This window comes from Bradysia coprophila, unplaced genomic scaffold, assembly GCF_014529535.1.
Source record: "Bradysia coprophila strain Holo2 unplaced genomic scaffold, BU_Bcop_v1 contig_248, whole genome shotgun sequence".
Classification (NCBI taxonomy): Eukaryota; Metazoa; Arthropoda; class Insecta; order Diptera; family Sciaridae; genus Bradysia; species Bradysia coprophila.
The window spans coordinates 1,399,728-1,427,301 of record NW_023503509.1 but is presented as its reverse complement, the minus strand read 5'-3'; the positions used below and the strand labels follow the sequence as shown (position 1 = coordinate 1,427,301).

The window sequence follows — 27,574 nt, the reverse complement described above, 5'->3', positions numbered from 1 at the left end:
CTGTTTCTGTGCACAGATGGACAGAAGTTTCATCAGTCAAATTTTCGATCATACATTGCTAATACAACTGAAAAAGACTACGTTTCCGAATTAAATCAATTTTGCTGAGCTGTATTTCTTACACACATATGGCTATTCCAAGAGCCACAGGTACCTAGCATGCAACAAATAACTCAATTTGAATGCTTGCAAATTTACATACTAATTGCTACTTGTGCAGTTAATCGTATCTTGTAGAGCTCATTATTATTGTGAATGTTTTTACCAACCAATTACGCGGAATTTCTTGTGAAATTTAATTTCTAAACAGAAAATGTTTTGTTTCGGTATGTGTATGCAGCGGATGAGATTCTGCGTTTAATCCAACCAACGAGTTTCGTTGATGTGACGACAACTATTGTTATATCATTCTCCACTTTTAATGGGGTCGTGTCTACAGTAAATACAGTAAATATAGAAATAGAAACCCACCAACATCATACCCATATACTAAATGTTCCACCAGTAACACATGATGTTGATGGAACAACGGATGGAATTTTCTTGTAATTGCTTCAAAAATAGCAAAATAAACTTTTCGCATAAAATGTCAATATTAATGGAAGGTGTGTGTGACACCAGTGTGTGCTGTGTATGTCTATTATCACAACATTATCTCGGCGCTTTCAAAATAACACGTGAAAATTAGGTACACCATAAAAACATCGATAACATGCAAAGGTATAATTCGCGACAAATTCGTAATGACAAGTTTATTTTAGCTGGGGGGGGGGCATCTCCACTTAGTTCTATTTTGGAATGTAAGAAAATAACATCGTCTCATGATTGCGTTGTTTAAATGTTTCCCAAAATAAATCATGTTTGAAAGCAACTGCAAGTTCTATAGCTTTAAATTGAGAGGAAATCCATGCTGAAGATACAGTATTCAACGCTTTGTAAACGCCAAGCGTACTCGATAGATCTGTGGCATCATACGCTTAAATCATTGCTTAGTATTTGATACAAAATCTGGTACTTCATTTCTTTTAACATTACATTTGGCTATATAAAAGGACGTCTGCCAGGACCTATCGCTTATTTTCGTTGTGGATAACAAATGGCTAACCGTTTCTGAAATGGGTAGTTAGAAGGATGTTCATCCAGAATTTTATTCCTTTGAATTCGTTCAATCACCTGAATCAAAATCAAAAAAACATTACTAATGACGCCGGTCGACCTGAGAAAGTTATTGCTGCTAACACTTACAAGAAAATACTGGATCCCCTTTTGACTGTGTTAGCCACTTTGAACGTTCTTTCCGGACAGCCCCTTATAATGCACAAGTCAACAATGAATGTCTTTTTGTATGAGTTGTAGAAGAGAAATTTATCGTTATCACCACGGTGATTCGCACTTTAAGTCGACGTTATCAGTGTAAAGTTATACGAATAATCTGCGTCCCAGTGACATTGAAGAAATCATAATTAGGCTCATGATCAGCACGATTATTTATCAGCACGTTCATTAGATTCTTTCTTACTTTTTTCTGTGTGCGTAGTCATATAGTTAATTACTTTACTTTACCAGTGCGGTAATGTGGTTATTACCTCAGTAGTGAAAACCTTTTTCTTCCCTCAAGGCCCGTCGTTGGGAAATGATGGGACAGTTTCCCGAAAATGTATGGAAAATTTTATCACAAAAATTCACCGAAAAAATTCAAAGAACCTCACCTCTTATGCTTTCCATTGTATTCGGGCATAGTTTCTTTAGGTCGCCAAGGAATATTTGAATACTAAAACACTTTTTACTAGATGCAAAAACAATTTTTATTTGTCGCGACAAAAACACAGAACATATTTCGACACAACTGTGACACTTCGCTACTATAAGTACTAGAATGAATGTTTACTGTGTTCACTTCGGCGGTAAAATATTTTCATTCAAAAAAGTGTCGGACATATTATAAAAATCATGAAACAGTTGACAAAGGGTAGCGTATACATTTAATAATGCTCATCGACCATTTTTTAAAGCTTTACGAGAGCTCAGCGGAAATTCTTTCAACTATGGGAGAGCATTTATTAAAAATTTAGTAGGACTGCACTGAGCGTAAATAAATGTTCGTTCCTCTTTAGTAAAACGGGCTGAGTTCTAACAATTCTCCGCTGAGCTCTAATAATTTTTCGCTGAGCTTTAACAAACCTCCGCTGAGCTCTAATAATTCTCCGCTAGGCTGCAGGAAGTGTCCGTTAGGCCTAAGCAAGTTGCAGGAAGGCTTAATGGAGCGAATCGGACATTCAGCGGAGATCTGCCAAAGCTAAGTGGAGTCTAATTAAATCATAGCAACAATTATTAGGTATCCGCTGATGCTTATTGAGTGTTCGCTTAGCTTCATTGCCTTACTACAACGTGCTAAGGTCTGACGGACTCTTTCTGAAGCCTAGCGGAGAATTATTAGAGCTGATTAGAGGTTTGTTAAAGCTCAGCGGAGAATTATTAGAGCTCAGCGGAGGTCAACCTCAGCCGATATTTTTATTCAAAGAGTTGGCATAATTAGACTCAGCGAAGTCTTGTTGCTTACTAAAGAAGTGGGAGAGGTTATAATTTTAATAAATGTCTACTATCGTTGAAGTGTCGGACACTTTTTTGAATGAAAATCCAATGTAACCTACTATGGTGACCATAGCTTTCAGTATTTAAAGCTGAAGAGAAGATTCTTTTAGAGACGCTTCCTCTCCCTTTATCTTCCCTTTTCCACACCTAGCGAACCGTGTACAGTCCGAAAGAATCACAAAATTTTATCCATCAGTGCAAATACGCTTCATCGTACCGAGTTTCTCTTAATGTGAGTCTTGTCAAGTGTATAATACACAGACATGAAACGAATAAACGAGGCGTCAAATCGTTTTATTCAATTTGTTTCGGTTATAAAAGCATTAATCAAAATAATTTTTTTGATTTTTCTTTCAATTTCGTAAATCTTGAAGACAGAGAGTTTCGGATATGTGTATGCAACATTCACTTGAAGAACGTGGTATTTTTGTGTGTGAAAGTAAACAACTCTGAAAGTGTTCCTATAGCGAGTGTGTCTGCTCTTTCGAAAAAAAAATGTGCACAAAGTTTCCTTGGATATTCATTTTGTGTGAGCATATGAAGAGACGTAAAAATTCTCACATCACTCTACTTCCATAAATATTCACCTGTTGACTGTGTCTTCTAAAAAGTTGTGGTACATTTTGTGTTGATTCGTTTGCCAGATACATTTTCGAACTACTAATTTAATACGAATGAATAACGAAGTGACTATTTGCAACCGAGTGCAAATAGTCATTATGAACACTATTTGCACCAGGGTGCAAATAGACAATAATAACACTATTTGCACCCAATTTTTTAAAACTATCGGAAATAATTGAAAAATCATTGTTCGCAAGCTGTGCGAATTATATTATCGAACATGATACTCGCACAATTCGCTGCAAATTGTATAAAGAAAGTGTCTGGTTTGATCCAACTGAATTCTATAACTTCTACAAACTGTGTTAGGAAGGACTCTTGTTTATTGCGAATTGCTACTGAATTCATCCTTCTACAAACTGTGTAAGGAAGAAGTTGGTTTGTTCCAACTGAAACTATCCTTCTACAATCTGTGTAAAGAAGGACTTTCGTTTGTTGCTACTGAATTCATCCTTCTACAAACTGTGTCAGGAAGGAGTTTGGTTTGTTCCTACTGAATTCATCCTTCTACAAATTTTGTAAGGAAGGACTTTCGTTTGTTCCTACTGAATTCATCCTTCTAGAAACTTTGTCAGGATGTAGTTTGGTTTGTTCCAACTGAATTCATCCCTCTACAAACTGTAAGAAAGGATTTTGGTTTGGTTTGGTTCCTACTGAATTCATCTTTCTACAATTTGTGTAAGGAAGGAGTTTGGTTTGTTCCTACTGAATTCATCCTTCTACAATATGTGTAAGGAAGGAGTTTGGTTTGTTCCTACTGAATTCATCTTTCCACAAACTGTGTAAGGAAGGAGTTTAGTGTGTTCCTACTGAACTCATCCTTGTACAAACTATGTAAGGAAGGAGTTTGGTTTGTTCCTACTGAATTCATCCTTCTACAATTTGTGTAAGGAAGGACTTTCGTTTGTTCCTACTGAATTCATCCTTCTACATGTGTAAGGAAGGAGTTTAGTGTGTTCCTACTGAATTCATCTTTCCACAAATTGTGTAAGGAAGTAGTTTGATTTGGTCCAACTGAATTCATCCTTCTACAAAATGTGTAAGGAGATTGATTTGTTCCTGAATTCTTCCATCTACCAACTGTTTATAAGGGAGGAGTTTGGTGTGTTCCAAATGAGTATCCTTTGTCGAAATGCGGCACATTAGGGCGCTTTTTTGAGACCTTGGGGAAATGCAATTTCCACAAAATGTCGGAAAGCGTCAGAAGTAAAAATTATTTTTGTTTTGTCACAATTCAACGTAATTCACTGAAATTATTTTCTTGACAAATCTAACGAAATGAAATTTGTGTTTGAAAAAAATGTTCTTTTGTTAGTTGTTAGTTTTGTTAGGTGTAATTTTAACAGACCATTCGACTGCAAGTAGCTCATACATTGACTATTTGCATCCGAGTTCAAATAGTATTCATATTGACTATTTGAACCCGGGTGCAAATAGTGTTCATATTGACTATTTGCACTCGGGTGCGAATAGCATCTGCCAATGAATAATGTATTGAAACAGACAGACGAGCCGGATTTTTTTTTTGTAGAGTAAATGTATAAACAAGGTGGTAGGTTAAGGTGTTTTGTTGACGATTACATTAGTCTAATGAGTCTAACAGAACGAATTGCACTATAAAATGTTAGACTTTTGCATATATTATATATGAGAAACAGTTTGTCGTTGAACGTTTTAAATGCACGAAGAATGGCTCACAAAATTTGCCGAATGGTTACTTTGATAGGAAACACTGGTGTGAGTTGTAGGAAGCAATTTAATTCACGTAAAACATTAAATATTGAAAATAAAATTCTTCCTAATCAATATGCACCACAACAATAGATCCCACGTACTGAGATGAATTTATAATTATGTGCTGACTAGCGAACCACACTCACCATTTTCGATATAAACAACGCTTGTAGAGAAGTCCATTTAGTTTATACATCGGAAATCAAAGTGTAGTATTGAATGTTTACATTAAGTTCGCACTCATTCACTTGAAAATGTAAACAACACACCACGACCAATCTGGTGACGACAGAAGAATACACACACAGTATACATTTCGTTTTGTGAATTGACCTTTTCTTTTAAGCATACAAACCGTTCTTGTACAGCGTTCGATTGCACAGCGATATGGGGACTTTCGAAAAATTTCTCTGACTAACAATTCTCTAAACGGAGTTGTAAGCCAAAACATTTGTCCATGTATTGAGACAAAAGCGCTTAATCGACAAAATTTTATTTTGAAGCGACAGAACAGATGGAATTTCAAACAGTCTGCATCGTCTTGTATAAACATAAAAAATATGGTAAGAAATACGAGAGCGATAACAGAACGTTTAGATATTTGATTAGATCAGGCAGCAACTAGAGTTTCGTGTCAGAAACTCGGTTGTAGTGGTGTTTGTGTTCCGTGGTTGAATTAATTAAAACTCTAAGATCTAAACAATCAAAGTGTAAGCTCAGGTGTAAAGTAAACATTGACTGCAATATCGAACAGTGTGATAAGAATCAGTGGACAGAACTGTATAAACAAAGCAAAAAGTGTCTAAACATTCAGTGCTGTGCATTTAAGAAACTGTAAAACATCAAGCTTTTCTCTAAATCGAACACTCTTTACAGGTCAGTTACAATAAAATGTTTGAATTGGTGAAAATGGAAAAGTTTTTCAACTTTGCTACGCATTGGTATCCGTGTTTAAAGTTAAATATTTGATGCGAACTAACGCTCCACATCACAATTGTTAATAATTGATAAGATCGTATATGATTGAGGAAAGGTGGCTGAAGACCTTGGTGACTCCGGTACATGTCATTACATTGGAAAGCTGATTGCTAGAATCAGGTAAGAGCTTTACAGAAATTAAATTAAGTTCGACAGAAATAGTTGATTATTCGTAGGCGACGGGCTAATTGTTTGTAAGTTGTGTTGACAAAGGATTTTCAATGATTTGCTGGTTGGATTTTCAAAGGATCTCATTTTTGAGTTTTGAGGATTTTCTTGGGATAAGAGAAGAAAGGTAGAGTTTTCGTGAGAGTTTTTTAATCTGTGGGCGAGACTCTTCATCTATTTATTTCGAATTATATAATGGATTTTCCATGTAAAGGGCGTCGTTAGTTTTTTAGCCTCCCTTTCGTAAGTTGTTAGATTAAACCGATTAAACCGTAAATTTGTGCAATAAAGCGAATAAAATTTCAATGCAGTTCTGTGTGGTGGTAGTTCTGAAACGAAAAAGTTGTTCAACCTTGAAATGTGCCGAATCCTGACATTTTGCTAAACCCTAAATGTCAGCCCTCGATATATGCCGCTATTAACTTCTTTTGATTAAAGCATTTCGCCCAATGTTCAATATAATAATCTTTTACTTTATATCAGTTTTAACAGTCGTTTTGATACCATAAACGAACACTAGCCATACAACGTTGGTTATTTTTGTTGTTGTTGTCGATATGAGGTAATTAGTTGTGTCGAAACTGTTGACCTCTATTACAACTTGTCATCCAGCCTATCGAAACAATGTGTAATCGAAAGTACAATCGGTTGTCTACTACACGTCTATGAAAGGTATGACTTAATCAGCTTTAAACCAATATCGTGTTGACAACGAATTATTGTCGAATCTGTTACTTCTATTGTTTAATGTATCGTCTAGTGTTACATAAATGTTTCACTTCATTCTATTTGACATACATTCTGCCATATAAGAAAGCATTAACCAGATCTAATCGCTTATTGTTGTCGTCGCTCTCGATAACAGATGATAACGGGATTTATTCCCTTGATTGTATGTGTGGTACCGGTTCTACCATTTGAGAGTAGTTCTCCAGAGTGCGTTTTCTGCTCTTTGTTAACACGATAACTGAAGTCATTCTCAACAGATTTTCAAAAAAATTATTTTGTTCGACGAAGCATTGAAATCCTTAGGTCAAGCTCGAAAATGGGTGGTATAGGTTCAACCATCTGGGAGTAATTTGCAAGAAGCCTTTTCTACTCTTCTCATCTTGTTTAACTGGAGTAATAATTTAGCGATTTAAAAAAAAATGTTTGTTGAAAAAAAGGAATTCCAAGATAGATTTTGTTGATCTAACGATCCAGCTGCTGTTGCTAAACGAATTTTTGTATCGATTTCAATTGTATTGTTCTTGTTATGCGATTTTGCATTGTCAGTAAAAGCGGAATAAACAGTACCAAAATTAACGAGTGTGAAGTTTGCGGCCAGAGCGAAGCAAGGGCAGCAGTTCACACGAGTTTAAGTTACATTGAAGACATACCTAATTTTTTAACTTGGTCATTTTATACATAATAACACTCTAATGTGGGTATAAAGCCAGACCTGTATGCACCAGAAGGTTGCTTTATGAAGCTAAAAGTATCGACTTATTATGATTCAAAACGTTTCGAAGAGTTTATCCCGGTTCTAGTAGTTCTTCTTCTAATTATGTGTTTGTGTCCATCAAAATTATTAAATTTTCATTTAAATAAATCTATAAATCATTACCAATATGAATACTATTGAGAAGTTTAGACGTTCAAGGAATCTGACCCACCCAACAGGTGGGATGTAGTAATAAATAACTGTTGATAAATTCTAGACGACCAAAATTACATTCATAAATATACAGATTTGAAGAAATGATTCGTCATTTAAATTAAGAGGGCAGACTAGGTGTGAAGTAGGCTGTAATTGAAAAATTGGTTTTAAAATTAATGTAGACCATTTAATGAAAATTTGTTCCAGCAATTAGATGAGCAATATGTTTATCTATCTCTAAAAAACGAAAAACGATTTACAATAAGCAACAGTTGGAAGAAAACCGATTTCCAAAATATGAACGTCGCTTAAAGTTAGGCTATGCAATATTTTTTTGGAAATCGGTTTTCTTCCAACTGTTGCTTATTGTAAATCGTTTTTCATTTTTTAGAGATAGATAAACATATTGCTCATCTAATTGCTGGAACAGATTTTCATTAAATGGTCTACATTAATTTTAAAACCAATTTTTCAATATATAGCCTACTTCACACCTAGTCTGCCCTCTTAAAGCGAACAGGAAGCAGCAAAATGACTCGTAAACTTTTTTCTTCTTCAAATTTTCAACTTTTCCTGCCAATTTAACGGTCAATTAAGCAGAAAATCACTTTACGAATGTAAATTTTTTATAAATATTATGAATTTTCAGAAATTATATTGCGATTAGCCATTAGCAGCGTAAAAGTACATTGCATTCTAGTAGGTTCTAGCTAAATCTGTATTTAACATTCGGTTTGAAAACTTAGTTTTAAATTAGCTAAAAGTTCTGTAAGTAGTGTCCAGAGTAGTGTAGATGAATACAGACACCGTTGACATAATAAACCGTTTTTTTGGGTCTCACATCATATTCTCATAAATTGCTTGTTCGTCAACAAATCCACGTAAGTAAATTGCCATATTGCATAAAGTCGTTCTTGAGTGTTTCCGTGACCCAACTCAGAAAGGAAACCAATATTTCATTTATAAAACTTGACTCAATCCAGTGAAAGGTTGTTAATATTTTGAGATTTGAAGCTTCACCTAAGCCTTTCTCTGGTATTGGGAGTTTTTGTGACAAGCTGTTAATTACGTTGGTAATTACGTGAACATTGTACGTTGAAGACAGTCATCAATTATATTACGTTAAGAAAACATTCGATGGTTTGTGAAAACTTTTAGTGATGTTAAGAGTTAATTCGCCAAAACTTCGAACAGCTTATATGGAATCGGGATTCAAGCCGACGGCGATCCAAACGAGCTATGGCTCGAATTAATCGTCGTTCAATTCTGATAATATCATGGAACAAATTTTTTCCCGAAAAATTTTGTTGGGCTGTTATGGCCCTTAGAAAAATTTTCTCTGAAGTGGTCGCGAAAATCGCTTTTATCAATTACTCCAACATGCGAGATGTGAATAATGTCAAATTGTGTACGTTTATGAAGGTCGATGAGCTGAATATTATTGACCAACAAATTCCGATGTTCGGCCCACCCAGCCGCCACAACAAGTGAAAAACCTCGAAAAAACCAAAAATTTTGAAGGGCTCTAGGCCCTTCCTTTCGAACCATATTCAAGCCGTGAAGGTGCCTCAGAATTTGAATTTTTAATTAATGCTCGAATGAACCGAAAAGGAAATTTCAACGCACTCTTATTAAGAACATCGCGAATTGGGGAAGAAGCAAACATTTATTGAAGAAATAAAAGTGCTGTCCTTGTAACGCGTTTGATCCACCCAAGTGACTTTTCATTCCAAATTTTAGCACACTTAATGCTTAATTGATGCCGGAATTTGGTTTTATAATTTAGTAACTAATACAAATTTCTGCACTTAAATTGTATGGCAGAATCCCTTTATAGATTCAGTACTATCTGTGAAGTGTGTAACCATTACACACTTTGCGTTGAAAACTAAAATAGTGTGTATTCGCAAAAAGGCATTATACACACTTTTTTGGAAAGTAATGATCTTGGAATAAACAGAAAAAAAGTGTGTAAGAACTCGAAAAGTTTAAAAGTGGTCAATGGATAGGGCGAGAAGTAGCCTACAAAACTCCGGGTTAGAGCTTCCTGCTACTAACTTTCCCAACCGCCCTGAGCCCTTTAAAAATTTCGGCTTTTTCGAGGTTTTTCACTTGTTGTGGCGGCTGGGTGGGTCGAACATCGGCATTTGTTGGTCAATAATATTCATTGACAAAGTGTTGTATTGCTTTGACTTGACCAAAATTGTTGAAAAAAAATTCTTTTATTCAACGAAGGGCGAACGAAGAAATTTTTTCAACAATTTTGGTCAAGTCAAAGCAATGCAACACTTTGTCAATGTTGAATTACTGACCAAACAATACAACAATTTTATTAATAATATTCAGTTCATCCACCTTCACAAACGTACTCAATTTGACATAATTCACATTTTGCATGTTGGAGCTAGTGATAAAAAACAATTTTCACGACAACTCCGGAGAAAATTTTTCTAAGGGCCATGTCAGCCCAACTAAAAATTTTCGGGAAAAATATTGTTCCACGATATTATCAGAATTGAACGAAGATTCATTTCAGCCATAGCTCGTTTGGATCGCTGTAGGCTTGAATCCCGACTGTTCGAAGTTTTGGCAAATTGATTCTTAATCACAACAGAGAAACAATGAGTTGAGGGTAGTGTGTTTGTAGTGTCAATTGTTCCTCCAAACTAGAAACTGTTCAGACTCAAATTATTAAAGAACTTTAACTTTAACTTTGCAAGCAAAGTAAATGCTATAGGATTAAGCACGTAAATACAGCCGGCGAATTATAAGATCCAACAATTTCAAGCCAATTCATATTATAATCAAATGCGAAATCCAACGTTACCACACGTATGTGTACGTGTAAGTATCGTAAGGTTTTACTCATTATGATAACGCATGAGGAATAAGTATGGGTTATTCGGATTGAAATTGTTGGATGTTACAATTCCTTCCCTGTAGCCATATCGATTTCTTTTCTTTTTTTATAAAAAAAAACCGTAGCAATGAACTAGAAAAAACCAATAACTGCAGTAGTTGATGTTTATTATGATGCAGCGCAATTAAACTTGATTTGCTCGTTAAGAGAAACTTTCATAATTTGAATTTTATTTTTTTTATTTTTTAATAATTACCACTTCGGGTTATACATACGAATACGAGAGTGTAAACAATTTTCATTTTTAATTACATAGTTTGATGGATGAAATATCTTTGAGCGATTTTATCATCGATTTATATTCTCATTGGTAGACGAAAGGTGTGATTATAAATTAATATAATTAGCAATGTCAGTACGTTGTACACTTGTGACGCATGGTTTTTTTTTGTTGTTGTACAAGGTGAGATTAGTTGAAGCAGAAATGCAATTGAATGGTACCCTGTCGGTTCAATAAAATGGGCTTCTTCAGTGATATGTCAATTGGTCTCTCTCCGCACATAGGTAGGATTTACATTACATTTAATTTTACACTTTTTATTGCATTGAACTAAATTGAAAAATTGTGCGAAATGGAAGACGCAGTGAGCGTAGTAGTCTTCGGATATTATACCAGTCCTCGAACACCTACTGTTCTTTCATTGATCAACTTTTTTATGAATGAAAGATCTTTCGGTGTCCAAATACTGGTACACTTCCGAAGAATGTCCTGTCCTGTCCTGTCCTGAACTTCTGCCTTCGAATGCTGAAATAAAAATTAAATAAACAAATTGAATTTCTAAGCGATTTCGTAGGATAGACATGGGTCCACTATATAGGAAATGTGGCAAGACCGATTTGCTTCTGTTACTGATATTTTGTCGTCAACTCTTTCTTGGGTCTACAATGCTTAATCATTAGCAGGCATCGGAACTCAGCGGATATGTGTCAACCAGGTCTAGGAAACTCTTGAAGTTTGATGTGTTTTGATCGATGATCTATTTTTCGATCTTAACGACCTAAGTTGAGGCCCCTACAGGTCGCTAATCGAATGCGAATCTAAGTTAAGCTAGAAAGTAATCCCTTTAGTGTTTCATATGGGGTTCAGATAAATAAATCCGAAAAACGAGGATAGAAGCACCTTGAGTCCTTACGTTCACTTAAAGTTTCGACATTTCACTTCAACATTCAGCTCACTAAAAATTTTGAAGTGGTTGATTTCAGATGCGATCCAACACATAAGTGTTTCAGATTGAATAAGTACCTCCTCTTCTGGGTCAACGTATAATCCTTTTTAATTTTTCACAAAATCCTAATACCACTACCCCGATGCACCATAAAATCTCGTTTCAACATCTTCGTTCATACTTGTTCACACTGCCAGTCTCAACGATAGTTCCCTATAAAGAAAAACGAATCAATCAGCAAAAGTTAACCAAGTTATTATCTCGTAAATCATCGTTAACGACAGTCGATAGTCACAATTGTCGATTCCTATCTATAATTGTTCGAATCATCAAAATAATAAATTCTTTGCAAACGCAAAAGTAAATAAAATTCTGCAATCTTCAATGTGCAACGTATATTTACTCATTACAGTTATCGTACTTTATCCATTTATTATGAAACTTGAGTTATAGTGAAAGTTTCTCAACTAAACACAGTGATATAGAGGTGACGGTACACTTTTTACCGTGATTCAGATGATGACAGAGCACATCTTGTTGGAGGGAAAACTATCAGAACACGGAAAACACGTTTGTATTTTGTTGATTGAATAAATTTATCCGTTTGTATATTATAATACACACACACGAGACGAGCACGACTTGTCTATCGATTGTAAAATTTATCATTAAACAATTAAAAGTCAAATGTTTTACATTTGTGCATCGACAACATAACGAGTGTATATCATGTGCAATAGTACAATATAAATACCTAGGCACTCATACACAATATTTTGAAATTCATTATTCGTAAATAAATAATGTTTATTGAACCGAATCAGCATTTGTGTAATGTTGATGACACTGTTACCATAGAGAATCGAAGAAAATCATGGTACGATATGTGTCTATCAGTACCATAGAACAATTTAGTCTAATGAAAATTAGAGTTTGATTGTAGTTTTGAAACCGTAGAATAATTTTGTGACATTTTTCGTCTAAAAAACGAAGCTGCAAACACAATCGAATTTACCCAGAACAGCTGCAATTACGACTAGAAAATAGTCCTCATTCAGCTCTAAGAAATTCGTCGAAATATTAGAATGGGTATACTTTAATGCCTTAATATGCGTTGGCCACAAAGTACTAGATTTACGTGAATGTCTGTCTAAGTTCTTTAACCCACAAATACTATCCCTTAATATGCGTTGAACTCGAAGTACTAGATTTACGTTGATGTCTGTCTAAGTCCTTTAACACATAATTACTATCACTCACAATGATGTTCGTCTCGAAGTACTAGATTTACGTCAATGCTAGTAAGTCTTGTACTTCATAGTCTGAGGAACATACATGAAAATGCTAGTGAAACTAGAAGATATGATGAAATTGAATAAATTGAATCGATTAAAATGAAAATCCAATTCAAATTCAATTATTCACTGAAACAATTATGACGAGACGGAAAAACTTTACATGCAACTGTACTATTTTGGTAATTGTATTTTCGTTGGCTTCGCTCTCGCTCGCATATTAGATTACACAAATTGGTAGAAGGAAAAGTTTGTGTATTTTTGGTTTGAAATGTGTGATTATTTTACGAACTAATGCTTTCTAACAGTAAATAGAGCTTTGATGTATCGGGGACGAAAACGGTGGGTTTGCAGAAACTTTCACAGGCTTTCGGGCACTTATATTGAAAAATATTGTGCGTATCACTTCGTTCGGGCAAAAACCTAAAACCCACTGCCTAAGACAGACATGCAAATTACTGCAGATCATCTTCAAATTACTGTAATTTTTGACTTAAGTTTCGTTAAATGTTTTGTTCATTCATTCATTTGTATAATTATATTTTTAACGTGAATAGCTTTTCAAAGGTCCTTGTACGTTGAAGTTCCCTTGACTGTAAGCGATGGGTCTTACACCCACTATGTATGAAAATGAATGATTGTAAATTATGACCAAAAACCTTAAATGGATCGTGTATGAATTTTGTATTGCTTGTCGACATATGGAACAAAATTGGATATTGCGTTGAATAGCCTGGATTCGACAAAATGAAACTCCAAAAGTGGTCTAGCCAAACTATTTTTAGCCTGGCTTTCGACTGTTTGACTTAAACGTATTAAAATGTTTGTCAATTACTTGTAATCACGATCGAATATCATTATTATTATTATGTCATTCTCAACGGATTTCCAAAAACTTTCACGAGGAATGAAATTTCTGGGGTTAAGTTCATGGGTAATACCGGAGTTTTTCCGAAACGAACTTCTTGCGAGATTTCTTTGTTTCTTGAAAAAATATATAACATTTTCACGACCGTGAAGAACCAGAGCGAAGCGAGTTCAGCGCCTTTATTTTTGATTGATCATTTTATGTCATTTGCAAAAATTTATCGAGAAAATCAGTCAGTCCATGGATCTGACCCACCCAAAAGTAGGGCCTAGTTTATATGTATCGATATGGATCATATTCAAGATACGGTACTTTCAAACGTAACCTCAGATTAGTTTCGTGTGTTTTGTCTAACACAGTCAAAAACGAGTTGCCATTTGAGTACTAAATTTAAAATCATGTGTAAAAAAAAAGAACAAACAATGATGGCATTTCAAACGGCCTTGAAGATGATCTACACAGTTCGTGTCTGTCTGCGGATTCAGTGGGGGACTGAAGTTTTGACAAGTTATTTTTAATCGACGTAAAACATAATTCTAAACAAAAAATTGTTTTACGGTATGTCTCTAAAATGCACTGATCTTTTTATAAGATCGTCTAAACTTCGAAACGTACAGACGCTAGTAAGAAAATTACAAATTGGCGGCCCTATATTTTCGATTTTACACTGTTTTTAGAAACTCTTTTGATCAGAATGGTCGATACCCATGTAGTTCTTGCTGAAGAACACTTTACATATACTTATTTTGGGTCGTACTTTGTAAACAAAATAAATTTTATAAAAAAAAATCTGTGCATTTTAGAGGCGTACCGTAGAACAATTTTTTGCTTAGAATAACGTTCTGCGTCGAATTGGTCAAAACTTCAATTCCCCATTGGTTAACAAACAGCGAATGTACTGTCATTAGGTATCGTTCGTAAAATATGTCATGCGAGACGGATTTTCATTTCTTTCTAACCATATTCTGCGTAACTTTCGCACGCGTGACATACAACGAATCCCTTAGATCTATTACTTCTTTCGTTTAAACAATAATATTTGGCAAAAACATTTTTATTTCATTCGATTAGAAACAGAACACTAACCAGAACTAGACTTTCATTGTCGTCATTTTCAATAGCAGATGACTAGCAAAAAATAAACAAAATCATTGTTGTGTAAAGTATATAGATGAGCTTAAAGATGTATTGCATCAACTTAAACTTAACGTTTCTATTCTAAAATCAAAACTATCAGAATAAACGGTTTTCTGAATTAATTGCTTAACACTATTTAAAACTTATGTGGGAGAACAAAACGATTTACCTGGCGAAAATCTAAATATATATTTACCTAAAAGACGTCTGACCCATGCGTCATCATAAGAAACCTGCTCTAAGAAACTGTTCTATTTGACTCACCATCATATCGAATGAATACCTACGTCAACATGCCTAACACAATAGCATGTGTACCCTGAACCTGATTTTTTTTGTCCTTGGTTTTTTTCAAGGATTTTCAAGATAATTCATGCTTACTTGACTTAAACAATTCGGTTGATTAAATATGTATGAAGTCAATGATAACTTGTCTAATTGAAAAAACTGAATATCGAACACATTATGAAAATTAAAGAATTTCTATCAAATAGGTCATGCCGGCGCTGCGCTTATTCGGTAGAAAATGGTTAGCTGCCTCAGACGACCTTGTTTTTCCGTGTTTATTCGAAATATGTTTTCGAGTAGTATGGTAATGATGATCACATTGCGATATTATCACCGTATCGCACATAATATCTACCTGTTTTTCGTTTTTCCAATAAAATTACAGGCTTGCACTGATCGCTTGTGTCACGAACAATTATTGGATAACAACGGAAAATTGTACAGAGGGCGGCCTAGCTGTTCGGATATACATGATTGGGACATTGGCGTTGATCGGAATCAATCTGATACTGTTGGTTGCACTGGTTAACCGAAGTAGTCAAGGTTCAATAACTGACACACATGCCAGGCGGCATGTAGCTCCGTTACTAGTATGCAAGTAAATATAAATGTAATTAATGTTAATTAATTATTTCTACTGCAATTTCGTTCGAATGCGATTTGCCAATTTATAGATAATTGTGCAATCGATTCGAATGGAATGAGTGATTTTCTAACACGAAACATTTCGCACAGATTTCTGCTTATACCACCGGAACTGGGTTTCAATATATTTGGAACGATATGGTCGTTTTGTGATTTGATCCAGTGTACGACCGATCATAAATACTCAAAGACTGTTATTGAAGGTAAGCAAGTAAACTGGTACGTATCGAGGGATCACACTATTATTGGGATGAATAGACTGCAAGGCGATCCAGATACGTATGGTTCCTCGATACAAGTACCATAGCACCATAGCTATACTATTGACTCAACGCACCAGCAACGAAAAGCATCTTAGTTGGATGAACTGGTTTTTATCAGTGTAAGTGGAATGTATGATACACTGTCCGATTGTGGTATCTGAAATCCAGATAAACAAATGCTGGTGCGTTGATTAACTTTTTTTTTCAACTCCATCTGACCAATGTCACTAAATAATCTGTTAAAATGTTATGTCATTGCACTTGACATCGTTACTGTAAATGTGCGAGGGCGAGTGTTCTCTGCAGCGTTTAACATTGTTTCATGAAAGTTTTTTTTATTCATAAAAATGATTTTCAAGTCAACCTATTAGCGCAAACTCCATATTAATATGTTAAATAAGATCCGTCCGTCACTACTTTTTGTTCGTTTCTAATTAGACAACGTGAAATTGACCTTGTATTATCTCGCATTATTTGTTTTGTTTGTCATCAAATGGGCATCACATCACTCATAATACGATAATTATTATGCTAATTATTTCTTAATGATTGCACGTAAGAATGTAATAATAATCCTGTAATCGTTGCAATTTTGTGTTAACATTAATGTGCTTGTAAGTTTAACGATTGCGTTTTCGATTATGACCGAATGTGACATGATACTAATTCGGATATATATGTTTTGCGTCATCTAATGTCGTTTCGTCAGCAAATTAATTTTTTGAACAGCACATTTACGACTCGTGCGGATTATACTAGGGGCTTTTAGGTTTAATGCGTCGTTTCTTATCGAAATTTTGGGTTTAAATTCGAAGCAGAGTCTGTCGAATGGATCCAAAGAATTGGCCAAGTAAGAACAATTTTTGTGGTTTACAGGCAGGAGCGGTTCATTTTCGAAACGTCAAATAAGGGACCTAATACACTGTATGGAAATGAACTCAAATGAACACCGACATAAATTGAAAAGTTTTACTCGCACAAAATACTACTAGATTATTCAGATCCCTAGTCAAATCAGCGCTCCTGCCTGGTTAACTTTACTATGTCGGTCGATACCGATCGTGGAAAATAGTTTATAAAATCGGCTCACTCGTATATTATATGGTTGTGGTAATCGCTCCTTATCGTCCTTTCATTATCTCGAATAAGTTACGAAAAGAGAGGTTCAAGAGCTGATGCAATAAGCAGTGAAGTCTTTCGAGAATTTAAATTCTGAAAATTCAGAAAAATTATTTAAATTCCTAAAGATAAGCCCTGAGCGAATCCCGAAACATTTTTTGCATTCGAAAATTAACCAACGGCAAACATATCGTGAAAGCTATCAATTTGTTCAATCTACTACTTCTTTTGTTAAAACGACTTTCTCAGTGTTTTTGAAGCAAATTCTTTTAGTTCATTTGTATCTTCTATGCTATATAAGGCAATACTAGCCAGACCTCTTTGCTTATAGTTATCTTCACTATCGATAACAGATGACTAAAATAAATGAAGCTGGTCGGTTGTCCAACAACTTGTCCCCTCTAAATTTTATAGAATTCAAAGAATTTGTAAAACTTCTATACATTCATTCTCAGCTATCGTTGTTTTCAATTGGGTGGTGTTTGCGTTGATCATCTTCGGTTTAGCAATTGTATTTGACCCACTTGGATCAGCAAAATACAAAAAAAGTCGCGACAACAATGATAACAATGGACCGACCGAATCGGCAATGCATCGCAAAGTAAGAAAACGAAAACGAAATTCTTTTAAAAATGACTAAACCATGAACTTACAAGGTCTCAAATCTTTGGCTTCGGCGGTTCCGATGGATTTTCTGTTGTTTACGTAAAGATGAATTTGGCCATGAAGCATTCACCCAAGTGGCTAGCTTATTGAGTGCACTGTTTCGTGGTACGGATCTTGTACCATCGGATATAATGGCTGCGTGCATATTGCTGAGGGTTCGTCAAAAACGGGAGACCCGTGAAATGCGACGAATTAGAATGTTGAATGACGACGGTAAAATTTTTGTTTACATTTTAAGTCAATTCATTACCTACATCGATTGTACGACTGATACAGGACCAAGGTATTCGAGCGATGTCCTACGTGTGTTCGCAACATCACCACCATGGATGACATTGAAGAATGCACGTCATTTCAAACGTTTCGCAATGGCGAGTTATGGTTGGCCCTTAGTATGTTATATGCATTGCTGTACCGGTCCATTTCGACTGATTAAAAACTCGACATGTTGTGCATGCTTCAGGTAAATACATAAACAATTCGCAATCAATGATCAAGGTACAATGGTTCTCATCGTATGTTCGTAAATTGGATATGGGTTTTTTCCGTGTCTTTGTCTTGCCAATGTTACGTAGCAATAATTTTCAATTTAAATGATCCGAGAGATAAATCTTTGCGGTGATTCTTAACGTTACCTTGGGCACGGTATTTTTCGCAATGATTTTTAAATTTTTAAAATTGTTTTTTAGGTCGAAAGCACAAGTGGTTGTCGATGATAATTGTTGTTTGTGTCACGTAGCCGGAGTGAAATATATGTCTCGAATGAGAGACGAGGACGTTTTGCATGCATCTTTCAGAAATCATGTATTCGAGGTGAGCACTTTTTTTAAATTAAGAGATTTACTTACTTTGCGGTAGTGATTTGAAGTATGATAAACTCGATACGACGTGGAAGGTATTACATGTCAGACAATTTTAAGCAAAATACATTCGATTGTAATTGGCATGGGTTAAATGTAAAGTAGGTCATTGATACGAGCGTATACTAACGAATGTCCGTTTATATTTACAGCTTCCGTTCTGCGTTCTGGCCGACCATGCCACAAAAAGTATCGTAGTATCGATTCGTGGAAGCTTATCCATGCGTGATATATTCACCGATTTGACAGCAAACGCTGAACGCTTCGACGCTCCGGGCATGCCACCAGATTCTGCAGCACATCGTGGAATGATTGCTGGTGCTGAGCAGCTAATTAAAAGACTTCAAGAAGGACATATATTGGAGAGAGCATTCCATACGTATCCTGAGTACACATTAGTTTTGTGCGGACACAGCTTAGGTAAATTGATTCTTCAGTGACCACGACGACCACGAAATTCAATTTCAACAATTCTTGAATAGGTGCCGGTGTGGCTATTCTACTTGGGGCTAAATTTCGTCCAAAATATTCCGATCTTCGTGTTTATGCTTATGCCACCCCGGCTGGTCTGATAAGCCGTGAAGCTGCCCGATACACCGAATCGTTCGCATTCACAGTCGGCGTTGGTGACGATTTCGTAATGCGGCTGGGAATCGAATCAATTGAAAACTTGCGTACGAGTGTCATCGAAACGTTGCGCGCTTGTAAATTTCCGAAATGGCGCATCATGCTGAATGGTGTTGGCTACGTGTTCTTTGGAGTGCCGTCGCGAGATTTAGAGAAAACATGGAAGGATGTAACCGATATCGAATCAACGCATAGAGAGACCGATGATCCGTTGTTGGAAGTGCGTCACGTTCAGACTATTGCTTCTGCGACTGGGGTAAATTTGTTTTTGTGTTTCTTTTAGTGGAAAATGTGTTTGAGAAATGAGTTTCTCTCCAAACAGGAAGCGACTGTACTGTCGAAAGAAATTTCGCTGCGCAGATTTTCAAAGACCAGATTGTATACCGGTGGCCGCATCTTACACATAATTCGTAGGAAGAAAACTGAATTGGAAAAGTTAGTGTGAAAAGGAACGTCAGGAATGGCAGTATGAGTCTAAGCATTTTTCAATTTTCAGAAAATCGAATACCGGCGGTCCAACCTACGAAATGAGATGGGCAACAGCCGAAGACTTTGCCGAACTGAAAGTCATGCCCAGGATGTTACTAGACCACTTTCCCGACAACATATACAAAACTCTGACCACCGTGTTGGATCAGCAAAAAGCAACGAGTTCGTCGATAACATCGTTGAACAGCATATGAGAAAATGAATCTGGGAAGCAAATTTCCCTCTTTTTTTGTTTAGTTAAACCCAAGTGCCTGAAAATAAACTTACATTCCTTACATTCCTTCGAAAGGAATAATTTGATAGTTGTATCCATCCCAATACCATTTTTCATCCTTTAAAATATAAGCAACCGTTCCGTATCGATTATTTGATTGATCTAAGCGAAATTCTTTAGTTTTAGTGTAAAAAAATATATAAAAACTGGTAGCGGCTACCGGTAATCGACAATATTCACTGTGACGTCTTGTTATTAACAAAGAGAAAAATTAACGATTAACCAAAGATGACGTTCAGTAAAACGGAAAGAAGAAGGAAAAATTCGACCTACACGCTCGGTTCTTATTGAAATTTTGTGTTCCAAGTCAATCTTCTCCAAATTGAATTTTACTAACAATCTCCTACTCCGCCAGTAGGACAAAGCAATTACAATTTATTCGTTTGACGGTACATAAATGGCCACTTTCGAGCGACTTATTCTCATCCAAAATGAAAAGTTCAGAATTCATTCAGGAAGTAGACCTTTCTCTCGGATAAAATTCCACGTGATTCCTAAAGTGTAGAAGATGAACAGGAAGTGTAGATGAATGAAATTACGATGAGTTCTCATGCCCGGAAGGCAAGTAAGACCGGACCCAATTTCTTCGACGACTCACGTCCCTTCCATTAATTCAAAAAATTTCTCCAAAAATTCAAATTTTTTAGAATTTAGTATACGCAATTGCACCACTACTGTAACTGTTGGTCTACCGCTCGCACGTAATAATTGTAAACTGAGTTTTTACAGTTAATGCCAAAACCATTTGTTCCTCAATTTGCTGCAGCTTTTTTACCCAAAAGGCTTTGACAGAACAGGATAAAACATTACCGAAGGCTGCAGGCACCTACATTTTACGAGGAGGATTTTTCCCTCATTAAATTTTACTCCTACCACCTACTTGGTCAACTCAGAAGTGTCTGAAGGCTTTCACACTTGGAAAACAAAAATCTCGCAATGTCCGATTTATCCCATTTCCAAGCCAGTGTTTCAGAACGTTCAGAACCTTGCTTTTACTAGATGATCCACACATCCAAACACACTGTTCAAAGACGTTGATTGTATTGGTTTCATAATCACACGCACACGAGCGATAATATTAAAGCCGTATAAGCGAGCAGTGTGATTGTATGAGTGGATCAGCTGGTAAGACAGCTGAAGCAAACCTTGACACAAATTCGGTTGACATTAACTGTAAATCTTTTCGGAATTGTAATTTTGAGAGCTTGAAACATGCAAAAAAATTCGAAATCAAAAAAATTAAAAAAGGTGAAAAGTTTTGCGGGAATCGGACCTGTTTGTAAATAAAATTCGTTCAGTCGAGCGAAATCTCCATTTTATATATAGATCTTCTTCATCTGTCTCGTGTAGGTCGTCGCTGAAGGCTGTCCCGAACATTATTAACATTCCAAAATAAAAACGCTTTTTTCCCTCTTCGTACTCATTAGGTGTAATTTTAGGCTTATTTAAAAGGAAAATTAAGGATTTTTTTCTTATAGTTCGGTTGTGATAGCTAATAACTTTATTCGACGAGTCGTGCTGTTCAAATTACATTTTGCTAAAGAAATATTAATTAAAATTATGCGAAACATGCGTAGGAATTATTTCGAATTTTACCCATCCATTAGTGAAACGACTCGTTCGAAATAAAATTATCGCAAATTTATAGGAACATTTAAAGTGTTGAATGATATTTTTGTACTCGAATTGTTGTAATGATTACATTAGTTTAATTAAAATGTAAATATAATTTTGAAACATTAATTTGTTGTCTTTGCATTGGTCGAAACTTATCAACAACTACCGAAAGGTTGGAAAATATCTAAGAACTGAACAGTGCAGAAAAAGCCAGTTTGAAGAACAAGAAGAGGAAATGTTATATTAATTGGATTGCAGAAAATAGGTAAGTCCTCTGGTCCTGGTGCTGAAAGACTGGAAGCATATAACAAGTGAAATGATTTGAGATGCAACGAAAAAGTAAAGTATTGATTATTGTTACAAATGCATAGCGTCGGCAGGGCAGGACAGTTCCACTCTTAAGGGTGTAATTTACACAAATTGTGTTATAGTAAGTTACATTGGATGCTGCGAAAGTAATCACGGTGTGCCTGAACTAAATTTAATCAAAAATTTTCTCTTCGTATTTCACTTTTTTAGGTCATAACAAACAACTTTTGTTCGAAGGGTAGAGTGGCACAGCGGGCGCTTTTCTAAATAATGTAAAAAATTAGGCGTGTTTCATCGATTTCCATTCATTTTTATGAGGTACGTGAAATCGGCGAAAATAAATCTCCTCATAATATGGAATCTGTTGATTGAATATTGTTTGTGGACACAAATTAAACATTTTTTTTGTATGGTGACACCAATGGGAAGTGTATAGATTTCGAAATAACTGCCGTCGAAGTAGACGTTTTTCATGTTTTTTTAACGTGTTTGAAGGCAGTTTTATACCAAGTCTATCGGCTTACCATTGGTGTCACAATACAAAAAAATGTTTAATTTGTGTCCACAAACAATATTCAATCAACAGATTCCATACGAGGAGATTTATTTTCGCCACTTACAGCAAAGCTGTATACTTTGGGGAGGTCACGCAGATCGCCATTTTATTAGATACGCGGGAACACACCTTTTCCATACAAACAAATTCACCAAAATTAAATTTGTATGGCGTGGTGAATTTTTTGTATGAAACGTGGTGTGTAACCCGCGTATCTGCATCTGCGTGACCTCCCCAAAGTATACAGCCTTGACTTACAGTACCTCGTAAAAATGTATGGAAATCGATGAAACACACCTAATTTGTTACATTATTTCGAAAAGCCTTCGAACAAAAGTTGTCTGTTTCGACCTAAGAAAGTGACACACGAAGAGAAATCAGAGGTGCAAAATTTTTGATTAAATTTGGTTCAGGCACACCGTGTAATTCATTATATAAGGTAACATTTGTAATAAAAGCAAACTCAATCGTGTGCTCTTGAGCAACAAGCTTGAGCCGAAGGCAAATGTTGCGGAAGTTGATTTCCATATAGGAAGATGAAGAAAATGAACGAAAAATAGTCCACAAATTGCTAATGGACCACTTTCGCTTACGAAAAAATTTCACATAAAAATGTACGAAAAAGGAACCGACGGCACATTGCTACTCAAGACTCTAGCAACAGAGAAACTTTCTATGGAAAGCTGCGTTCGACCTTGTGTTTACAAAATGTGCGGTACAATCTCTTATTGATTTCACGAAAAAAATTTCTACATAACACAACCCAAGTCAGACCTTATCGCTTATATAAGCTGTCGTTGACGATACCAGTTTCATATTTAATCCGGCTTTTATTTAGGGCCTTGCGATGATATATTGTCATAAGAAAGGTACAAATTCGTCTAATCGAATATGATTCCGTTTTGGAAATACATTTTTGATAATCTTAATTATGCTAACCTAGATGATGATAAAAATGAAACCTTTAAGATGGAGGGGGACATCGAGTTTTTCCATCCTTCAGTGCTTCTGCATACCATTTCAATTCGTTAACCAGTTGGTCTACTTTTTGAATAATTTGTTCTTCGTTAGTTTCTCCATTCTCATTCAATGTTTGGTGAACAGTTGGAATAGTCACTCCCGTCGGAATATTTACCATGCCGAGTTCTAACATAAAGGGCAACGCTGCTAATCCAGAAGCTATACCACCATAATTTCCTGTTAAACATTCAATCACAATTGATATCATTCAACATTCAATCACAATTGATATCATTCAACATTCAATCACAATTGATATCATTCAACATTCTAACTCGTCCATTTATAGTACCTCTAGAATAAGTAACAATTCCAGTTGGTTTGTGTCGGAACGATCTAGGTGGAAAGTGATCGATCATGTTCGTTAATGCTGGGGAGAGGGTGTAATTGTATTCCGGCGACAGTAAAACGAATCCATCGGCTTCCTTTATCAATTCATTGGTTTCACGAAGCCATTGTGGCGCTTCAGCCGGATTTCGATAGAAATGTAACGGAGTTTTCAGAATTTCGAACGGAAGCGTAGCGGGATCTATTAGAAATATTTGGTTTATTAGAATCCACCAAATGTAGTTCAACAAACTGTGCTTTTTACCTATTATTACCGGTTCCATGCCGCTTTTTGTGATAACTGCCTTTATATATGAGCAGACACGATCGGCCATACGGTAATTTCGTACAGATCCGATGAAAACAACGATTTTTAACGGTGTGCTTAATGGAGTTCCGGACATAGTTCTCTTCGTAGAATTTGTTCCACTGGTTTTAAGTTTAGCCTGTAAAGGAAATATGAATCATATACCACAACCACTTACACCCGAGACACTCGCTTAAAAAATAAATTTTAGTTGGAAGTCGTTCACAAAAGACGTCACGCCATTTTACGGAATTTGTAAAAACCCATCACGTTTTCTTGAGCACCCACACCCCCTTAATGGTATGACATCATCTTGTTGTGAAAAATATTTTACTTCATAAGTTTTAACATTACATTTTGCCAGGAAAGACTGTAATAGCCCGAACTTATTACTTATATTTTGCAAACGATGTATACAACAGATAACATAGCCGTTCGAGTACGCCTATAATAGTAGATTATTCAACTCTGTGAAACATGTATATAACCCCGAGTGTCTAAATAAACATTTTGGCGGAGAGAGGTGAATACGCTATTTTATCTACCGACGGCGAAATAATACCACTTTATCACATACGCGCGGTGTTCGGATGTCAAAATTACTCAACTAGAAGTTTAATTCAAAAATTACACTTCAGTTCTATGTTGTTGTCTTCGTGACAAGTGTGTAATATATATTTTCACTGCTATTATTTCACCTAGGTAGATAATAGTATATTATGCACCTCTGCCTATATTAGATTATGCTCTCTAAAATGTTTATTTTGATGATTTGGAAGCTATGTACCGAGCCGAAGGCGTGGTATACAATCCAAATTTTCAAAATAAACATTTAGGACAGAGGTGCATACGCTATTTTATCTGACGAGAACAGATATATCAAGATAAACAAATTCGTCCCAGAGGGATAATTCGCTAAAAAATCCTTTTAGCATAGGTTAGGAACGACCGGACGTCTGATACTTTTCACAAAGTCGGTAAAATAGAATTAGCTCAATGACGCGAATCCGCAAAACAATCGAACTGGTACGATCAATCTTATCACTTGTCTGGCATAAATATGATAACCAAATCACTAAAATACAAAACAGTCTGAATATAACAACATAGCTCTAAAAATGCTGCACACAGTGATTTAGGTATCAATAAAGATAAATGTAACCGAAAAGACCGAACCATGCACCGATATTATTACCTGTAAGCCTGATATAATACTGTTTACTAATTGGCAACTATTAAAATCGGTTCATTAAATACTTGAATTCATTTCTTCTCGAAAGTTCAAACATAAACAGTGTGAATATGAATATTATGACGACCAAATGATAAAGCAAAAATACAAAATTTTATCATCGTTATAGTAAACTGTTATCCATTCGATCCATTTGAGTCGTTTTAGCAGCATATGTTAACGATATAAACCAAATTGTATGAAGTTCCGGGTTGCGGTAAATGGAAATTGGAAGGATATGGGAACTGGTAAATTAATTTTGCAGAAATGCTACCAATCAAAATGATAATGATGTGAATACTATACACATGCAAGAGGTATTCTGGCTTTTGATGCAAAGATATGGCAAAAAGAAGAATAATATTGATTTGAATATTTAGAAGGCAAGCATATCGTCATTTAAATTATCGAATCTGTTACTTCTTTCTACGTAAGATAAAGGGATATGTGGATGAGATCGAAATCTGTTACTTCATTACTAATTATTATTTTCATCGTATAAGAGAATATTAGCCAGAAATTATCGCTCATTTTTGTCGTCATTGTCGAAAACAGATGAATACCACAGAACACTATGTTGCTACGAAAGCGGAGCAAAATGTCTTACCGGTTTCTGGTAGAGTTCGATGCCCTGATTACGAAAAGGTCGGGTGCCAGGCTGGATTAATTAAAGTACAGGGTGCAGCATTTTCGTTTTCGAGTCTTTTCGGTCAGATAAAACAAAATATGTAACCATATTATTATTGGAATCGACAGAGAATTATATTTCCCACATTATAGAACTTTTTCCGAATTTTCGGACATCACAGGGTGGTTGTAAAATGTCCCTAAAGTCAAAAAATATTTTCGAGTACCGATTTTTTTGCATTTTTGAACTTGAAAAAAAATTAGGCAGAATAAATGTTCTACGGTTTTGATGCCCGGAAAATTCTATATCGATACAACGTGTTTCATATCGGTTAGCGGTCACCGGGTGCTGCCGAACAATCGATATAATATACTGTTACTGTAGATAATGAGACAAGAAGAACGAAATTTCGGAAATATAGCACACATACAAGTGCAAAAAATACAAATCACAATACAAAACGAAGAGAAAATGGAAATTGAGAAATGCAGTGTTTCAATTATTTTCAAATATTTGTATAACATTATTTCGAGCGCTTTCTCAAAACGTAAGTTAGGTTACACATACATCCATGTGATCTTTCAGCATAAAGTAGTTTTGACATTACTTATCTATCGATGTGCCGAACACACATAAACGTAGTAGTGACACTGAGAGTCAATTTTTCTCCTTTGCAATATGACCACGATTTAAGTGAAGATGTTGCCTGATAACTTAATTTTGTTGATTAATCATTTTATAGATTATATAAAGCCATCCACAGGGTGTGTCTAAGATATTTTTTATGGCAGCAGCTAGTATAATTTCGAAATTCTTCGTGTAACAGGACATTCGATATTTTTAACGTTGCAAATTGGCAACGAGCTATTAGAAAATCATATGAGTGAGTGTTACATAGAAAGCATAATAATTAAACGAATCCAGGCTTTTTTACGTTACGATTTGGCAACTGGTTGTGGATACATACATATACAAAGCTCAGATGAGGATAACTAAGGGCAATAAGTAGAAGTTACTTCAGTCTTCAAAAACTCATCCGGTAAAAAACACTCAACCGCAACCTTAAATGCGAATTGTACAGATCGCTGATTCGATCAGTTGTAGCGGATGGATCAGGAGCTTGGTGAATGACACAAAGTGACTTTTCGATCAATTTTTGGAGGTGTTAATGTGAACGGCAATTGGAGAAGAAGCACGTGATGTGAAGAACATGCAAATGAGAACATT

General features: G+C 35.6%; 2 protein-coding genes and 1 long non-coding RNA gene across 10 annotated transcripts in view; 2 read left to right on the top strand and 1 right to left on the bottom strand.

The window, feature by feature from the left end:
• The window catches only part of LOC119078301 (diacylglycerol lipase-beta-like), a 23,126-nt gene extending 2,323 nt beyond the window's left edge, over nucleotides 1-20,803 (top strand). For 3 of the 7 annotated variants that reach the window (XM_037185798.1, XM_037185799.1, XM_037185800.1), the window contains exons 2-13: nucleotides 5,827-6,048; nucleotides 15,616-15,713; nucleotides 15,795-16,007; nucleotides 16,145-16,257; nucleotides 17,892-18,037; nucleotides 18,093-18,315; nucleotides 18,379-18,565; nucleotides 18,792-18,915; nucleotides 19,115-19,382; nucleotides 19,445-19,845; nucleotides 19,912-20,028; nucleotides 20,086-20,803. In XM_037185798.1, the coding sequence (XP_037041693.1) occupies nucleotides 15,619-15,713; nucleotides 15,795-16,007; nucleotides 16,145-16,257; nucleotides 17,892-18,037; nucleotides 18,093-18,315; nucleotides 18,379-18,565; nucleotides 18,792-18,915; nucleotides 19,115-19,382; nucleotides 19,445-19,845; nucleotides 19,912-20,028; nucleotides 20,086-20,280 (2,082 nt within the window). In that variant the 5' untranslated portion in view covers nucleotides 5,827-6,048; nucleotides 15,616-15,618 and the 3' untranslated portion in view covers nucleotides 20,281-20,803. Of the gene's footprint in view, nucleotides 1-4,928; nucleotides 5,769-5,826; nucleotides 6,049-8,493; nucleotides 8,617-15,615; nucleotides 15,714-15,794; nucleotides 16,008-16,144; nucleotides 16,258-17,891; nucleotides 18,038-18,092; nucleotides 18,316-18,378; nucleotides 18,566-18,791; nucleotides 18,916-19,114; nucleotides 19,383-19,444; nucleotides 19,846-19,911; nucleotides 20,029-20,085 lie in introns of those variants that run through there. The other 4 variants (XM_037185801.1, XM_037185803.1, XM_037185804.1 and 1 more) reach the window with 4 other exon arrangements.
• LOC119078315 lies at nucleotides 8,169-27,574 on the top strand. The gene is made up of 3 exons (XR_005087983.1): nucleotides 8,169-8,179; nucleotides 9,579-9,729; nucleotides 27,538-27,574. It is a non-coding gene; the product is annotated as an uncharacterized LOC119078315 (long non-coding RNA).
• LOC119078312 (FMN-dependent NADPH-azoreductase-like) lies at nucleotides 23,696-25,785 on the bottom strand. 2 transcript variants are annotated; one of them, XM_037185819.1, is made up of 4 exons: nucleotides 25,684-25,785; nucleotides 24,447-24,627; nucleotides 24,147-24,383; nucleotides 23,696-24,031 (listed from the first exon to the last, which is right to left on the bottom strand). In XM_037185819.1, exons 2-4 carry the CDS (start codon nucleotides 24,583-24,585, stop codon nucleotides 23,799-23,801), a joined length of 609 nt encoding a protein of 202 aa, XP_037041714.1. In that variant the 5' UTR covers nucleotides 24,586-24,627; nucleotides 25,684-25,785; the 3' UTR covers nucleotides 23,696-23,798. The 2 variants fall into 2 exon arrangements, with proteins under 2 accessions (XP_037041714.1, XP_037041713.1); XM_037185818.1 differs by having other exon boundaries at nucleotides 25,665-25,701.